We start from the raw sequence: 6559 nt of genomic DNA, 5'->3' as shown, positions 1-6559 counted from the left end.
TTCGAATGAGACCACCCCCGCGTCGATAGCCCCCGGGGTTCGGGAGTTACGGGTGGTTAAATTCGCTGACAGGCGCCGACCAATCAAGCGATCCCGGGGGGCTACCGACACGCAGAGGGTGGCGTTCGAGAGGGCTCCTCGAGCTGAAGGGTTCCCCTGAATTTGGTGGAGATCCGCCGGCGCATTCGCGAGATAGTGACATCAGTCAACACTTTCACTTCAGTAAGGAGGTCTCTTGTTCAGGCAGCAGCATTCAAGCGTGGTCTTAAGCGGATCTCCACCAAATTCGGGGGATCCCTTCAGCTCGAGGAGCCCTCTCGAACTCCACCCTCCGCGCGTCGGTAGCCCCCCGGGATCGCTAGATCGGTCGGAGTCGGACCGCGAATTTAACCACCATAACTCCCGAACCCCGGGGGCTATCGACGCGGGGGTGGTCTCATTCGAAAGCAGGCCTCTAGACGTACACTCAATTCGCGTTCGAGAGGGTTCCTCGAGCTGAAGGGATCCCCTGAATTTGGTGGAGATCCGCCGGCGCATTCGCAGATACCGATATATCAGCCGATAATATCGGCAAAACGATATATCGGTCGGGCTCTACTGTTGATAACGTACCATGGCAAAGAGGTTGTCGTAGCCCTTGACTTTGGTGGGCACCTTGGAGAACTTCTGGTCAAAGGCATCTGAGATGTTGTGTGCTGGATCTGTGGATATGATGAGGACGCTCTCTCGCACCGCCGCTAACTGTACTGCCAGACTGCAGCTGCAACACAACAAGCAAACAAAAACTTATATAAACACTTACTCTAGATACAATACAACCAGAGAAGAAATCAGCATTTAAACAGCATTTTTGAATGACATTATATTATGATTGAGAAAACTACCAAACAAATTTCGTTGTATTATTATAATGACAATATAGTTTCTTATCTTATATTATCTTGTTTTCAGTATGTTTTCTTTATTAAGCAAACCAAAAATGACAAATGAACTTAATCACAAATGGTCAATCAGTTCATGTAAGAAATATCTTAAGTGCAAGAACACATTTTGTGAATTCTGCCATTTATAAACACCTGTTGCAGTAAAAAACACATTATTATTATTATTATTATTATTATAGAATAACAAAGTGGCTGTATCATAGATGGCAGAGATTGTATGATAAAAATGTAAATATGAGCTGCTTAGATGATTAATATCACCCGCTTTCATTTATGTGTCTGTCTTTCTGTGATATTTTATCAAATAATTGATGAATTGTTATTATTCTTATTGAAAATGATTTTAAAAACTACCTACATTTTGGTATTTTTATGAAATATCATAAATAACCATCTCGACTCATGAAAGGTTTTATATTTAGAGAACTGTTTTGTCATTTGATCGTTTTTAAGCATGCATTTTAAGGGACACATTGATGAGTTTCAGCGTGTTTTTCACCCGTAATGTGATACAGTAATTTAGCAAACATGTATGAATGAGTAATCTATGTTGTTGCTAAAGCAGCACTGACAGCTAACAGCCTCTCAGCTGTAAAACCCCGACGTTTATTCACTCACCTGCATGTTGTCTTGCCCACGCCACCTTTACCACCCACAAATATCCATTTGAGTGATTTCTGCTCTATAATATTCTTTAATGTCGGCTCTAAAGGCTCTACATCAGGCGCATCCTCAAACTCGTCTTCCACTGAAGCTGCCATCTTGCGCTCAAGTCAGTTGGAATACACCAAAGCGGCAGCTGCACACTCCGCCATTTTGGCTCCGCAACAGCAGAAACACCGCGCTAGAATAGACAGAACTTAGATCCAAAATGGCCCGTGTGGGGTGGCCAGTTGCGAACGGAAGTGTGTTGATTACGCTGATGACTCAGCCGGACTGCACCAACTACTTTCACTGCACGAGAATATTCCAGAAATTATTATTTAGATTTTATTTCTCATTAGTTGGAAGTGTAAATACACTTATAATAATAATATCACATGTTGGGTGAGTAGTGGATCGTTAAATATTTATCGTGCGTTGTTCATTTGTCTACTTGGAAGACAGAATCACACAAAACGTGTAGATATGGAAGAATTTGGCAACCTTTATTGTATTTTAATACTATTCTTGTGCCATTATTGCACATAAACCAAACACTTCATTTTAATAGTATGCCTGCTAATGTTTTTGTTGGCAAACTTACATTTATATGGCACCAACAAGCGACTCTTTTTTTATTATTAATTTTATTTTATTTTGAAACAAACTTCAAATTTGGAACATAACTTATTTAGACATAAGGCTATAATTTTATACCAATTTTAGAGTAAAACCTGATATGTAAAATATTTATTATATATAAAATAAAATAAAATTAATATAGTGCATTTTCTTTACAGTAAATTTAAACTACTATAGCTTTTTGATACTTAGATTTTTTTGAAAAAATTCCACTTTTGCGATAATTTGCTGATTTTCTTCTTTAAAAAGAGACCAACCTTATGTCTGTATTCCAAAGTGTTCATAAATTACAACAATTTAAGTTTGGATAGTGCACCTGAATGCTTATTTAAAAAATGGGGGGTGACAGTTAAAGGGTTAAATAACATTTAGTCTAGATAGAATCATTTACATACAGAGAAGAAATCAGCAATCAAACAGCATTTGTGAACGACATTATATTATCTTATGATCAAGACAAACCTTAAATATCGGCAGATTTTTTTTTTTAAAAACAGTATGCTTTCTTCATTAAGCAAACACAAAAATGACAAATGAACTGAAATCACAAATGGTCAATCAGTTCATGTAAGAACAATCTTAACTGCAAGAACACATTTTGTGAATTCCGCCATTTATAAACACCTCTTGCAGTAAAAATCACATTATTACGATTGAATAGCAACGTGGCTGTATATATAGCAGAGATTTTATGACAGAAATGTAAATACGAGCTGCTTAGATGATTAATATCACCCGCTTTCATTTATGTGTCTGTCTTTCTGTGATATTTTATCAAATAATTGATGAATTGTTATTATTCTTATTGAAAATGATTTTAAAAACTACCTACATTTTGGTATTTTTATGAAATATCATAAATAACCATCTCGACTCATGAAAGGTTTTATATTTAGAGAACTGTTTTGTCATTTGCTCGTTTTTAAGCATGCATTTTAAGGGACACATTGATGAGTTTCAGCGTGTTTTTCACCCGTAATGTGATACAGTAATTTAGCAAACATGTATGAATGAGTAATCTATGTTGTTGCTAAAGCAGCACTGACAGCTAACAGCCTCTCAGCTGTAAAACCCCGACGTTTATTCACTCACCTGCATGTTGTCTTGCCCACGCCACCTTTACCACCGACAAATATCCATTTGAGTGATTTCTGCTCTATAATATTCTTTAATGTCGGCTCTAAAGGCTCTACATCAGGCGCATCCTCAAACTCGTCTTCCACTGAAGCTGCCATCTTGCGCTCAAGTCAGTTGGAATACACCAAAGCGGCAGCTGCACACTCCGCCATTTTGGCTCCGCAACAGCAGAAACACCGCGCTAGAATAGACAGAACTTAGATCCAAAATGGCCCGTGTGGGGTGGCCAGTTGCGAACGGAAGTGTGTTGATTACGCTGATGACTCAGCCGGACTGCACCAACTACTTTCACTGCACGAGAATATTCCAGAAATTATTATTTAGATTTTATTTCTCATTAGTTGGAAGTGTAAATACACTTATAATAATAATATCACATGTTGGGTGAGTAGTGGATCGTTAAATATTTATCGTGCGTTGTTCATTTGTCTACTTGGAAGACAGAATCACACAAAACGTGTAGATATGGAAGAATTTGGCAACCTTTATTGTATTTTAATACTATTCTTGTGCCATTATTGCACATAAACCAAACACTTCATTTTAATAGTATGCCTGCTAATGTTTTTGTTGGCAAACTTACATTTATATGGCACCAACAAGCGACTCTTTTTTTATTTATTTTATTTTATTTTGAAACAAAATATAATGTCGTGGTGATTGTACTTCACAGAATTATGACATTTATTTTTACATTTGTGTTGTGCTAGAGCTACATTTCAATTCTGAATCATTAACAGAAAATTAGGTAATTCATCCAATATGATATCTAAGAGCAATAACAGGTTGATTTCGAGATTTTCAGACACTGTTCTCGGTATTCAATCACATTTTAAGTCACAATGGTTCAGTACAGAGATACAGAGGGAAGCTTGAGCAGGATGAAATATTTTATGAATACAGTTTCAGGCTAATCATGGGGCTCTTAACACAGTTCAGTCCGATTAACATGATTAATCCAGCACAATAACTGAGCAAACAAAACAATGGAGAAAATCTTCCTTTTTGCACAAGCAGTTCAAACTGTGACAGGTATATAAGATCATGGCTTCAGCTAACATACAGAAAAGACTCAAAGACATTACGAACAGTATCAAAACTGATCAAAGCATGTACTGCTGCACATAAACCAAACACTTCATTTTAATAGTATGCCTGCTAATGTTTTTGTTGGCAAACTTACATTTATATGGCACCAACAAGCGACTCTTTTTTTATTATTAATTTTATTTTATTTTGAAACAAAATATAATGTCGTGGTGATTGTACTTCACAGAATTATGACATTTATTTTTACATTTGTGTTGTGCTAGAGCTACATTTCAATTCTGAATCATTAACAGAAAATTAGGTAATTCATCCAATATGATATCTAAGAGCAATAACAGGTTGATTTCGAGATTTTCAGACACTGTTCTCGGTATTCAATCACATTTTAAGTCACAATGGTTCAGTACAGAGATACAGAGGGAAGCTTGAGCAGGATTAAATATTTTATGAATACAGTTTCAGGCTAATCATGGGGCTCTTAACACAGTTCAGTCCGATTAACATGATTAATCCAGCACAATAACTGAGTAAACAAAACAATGGAGAAAATCTTCCTTTTTGCACAAGCAGTTCAAACTGTGACAGGTATATAAGATCATGGGTTCAGCTAACATACAGAAAAGACTCAAAGACATTACGAACAGTATCAAAACTGATCGAAGCATGTACTGCTTTTTTTCCATTTCATTTTTTTCCATGTTCAAAAAGAAGAAGAAAAAAAGTTTGCATTAATCAGGAAAACAACAAGGAATAACTTTAAAGCTTCCACTGTAAAGGCTGACTTTAAGTCTGCAACATTTGAAAGGTGCACAAAGTTTGGCGATTGTATCATTATTCTCTTCCAAAATAAAGAAAGAAAACTACTGAAGACGGTGCCCACGGTTCTATCCAAACAGACAAGGCAAGGCAAGGCAAAGCTAAGTGGGGACAAACAGGATCCAACATGTAACACCAAAAACAAGCATTTAGGGGAAAGATGATCCAAAACCAGTGTAAAAAGGCAACTTACATCCCAGAACCTGGAAAACAGCAGCTGATGAGGCAAAACTACCACTAAACAACCTCATCACCAACCCCATTACGATTAAACACGAAATGACATAACGTGACGCATTTATTAAGCTATTTAGATGTGGATGCACCCATCCGTAGTGATCGAGACAATTATAGAAAAAGTATGTAAAACTACCACCTCAAACACCAGTTCGTGCATCACGAGCTTCAACATTATCATCATGGCACATGTTTTCTTGTAAATTCGGTTTCTCAGCATTCTAATTGTGAGCCGTAAAAGGCACATTCACAGCCTGCAGAAATGAAACTCCGCCCTCTAGACTTGTCAAATTCAGAAAGGGATGATCTCATTGGCGGAATTTTGGCGGTGGGCGGGTTCCACATCCAATCAGAAGGACACGAGTCCCTCTCGCATATATTGCACATTTCATGAATTTGGTTAGTACGAAAAGAAAAAAAAGTATATAATTTATTAATTTAACCCTAATTTACTCATTCGAATTGGCTTTTGAAACACTCTATCTTCATTAGAGATGCTTCCGTGGTTTTCCACCTTGCTAAACTTTACATCAATTACATGTATATGTATTCGAAAAGCGCTTTGACATGCAAGTGAGAGGTTTTAAACATCCTTCCAGGGCCTTTTAAGTTTAACACTGGACATTTTTACAGTCTCTGAACACACACACACACAGAGTCAAGCCACCTTCATTTGTTCAATCTACTGTCCCAAACGTTTCGGGGATCTTGGCAGACTCATTGGCACGTCTCTCGGTTTTTCCGCAGGCACTCTCAGTTTGTCTCGTAAGAAGACAGCAGCGCAGCGTCGACGGGCTCCATACAGGAAGGGCAAGTGAAGGAGCGCATGAGCCAGGCGTCAATGCAGTCCACGTGATAGATGTGCATGCAGGGCAGGAACCGGATCGGGTCGCCGTACTCGAAGTCCATCATGCAGATCACACACCTGTGGGCAGATGGCAAACATTTTTACATGCAGCCGGCTAGATTTGAAAGTGGTTTTCACTAGTGCTGTCAAACGATTAATTGTGATTAATCGCATCCAAAAATAAAAGTTTTTGTTTACAATATATGTGTGTGCTGTGTATATTTATTATGTATATATAAATACA

The 6559-nt window shown here is 37.8% G+C and overlaps 2 protein-coding genes across 3 annotated transcripts in view; both read right to left on the bottom strand.

The window, feature by feature from the left end:
- The window catches only part of LOC107747439 (ATPase asna1-like), a 5861-nt gene extending 2211 nt beyond the window's left edge, over positions 1-3650 (bottom strand). The window contains exons 1-2 of the mRNA XM_016561939.1: positions 3321-3650; positions 613-760 (exon numbers count right to left, since the gene is read on the bottom strand). Coding sequence (XP_016417425.1) covers positions 613-760; positions 3321-3463 — 291 coding nt within the window. The 5' untranslated portion in view covers positions 3464-3650. The remainder of the gene's footprint in view (positions 1-612; positions 761-3320) is intronic.
- A 1473-nt stretch (positions 3651-5123) lies between these two features.
- The window catches only part of LOC107747427 (RING finger protein 11-like), a 4077-nt gene continuing 2641 nt past the window's right edge, over positions 5124-6559 (bottom strand). For both annotated transcript variants that reach the window (XM_016561924.1, XM_016561925.1), the window contains one exon: positions 5124-6393. In XM_016561924.1, coding sequence (XP_016417410.1) covers positions 6222-6393 — 172 coding nt within the window. In that variant the 3' untranslated portion in view covers positions 5124-6221. The remainder of the gene's footprint in view (positions 6394-6559) is intronic.

The sequence above is a fragment of the Sinocyclocheilus rhinocerous genome, unplaced genomic scaffold (assembly GCF_001515625.1).
Source record: "Sinocyclocheilus rhinocerous isolate Xijiao unplaced genomic scaffold, SAMN03320098_v1.1 scaffold229, whole genome shotgun sequence".
Classification (NCBI taxonomy): domain Eukaryota; kingdom Metazoa; phylum Chordata; class Actinopteri; order Cypriniformes; family Cyprinidae; genus Sinocyclocheilus; species Sinocyclocheilus rhinocerous.
This window is presented reverse-complemented; position numbering and strand designations above follow the sequence as displayed.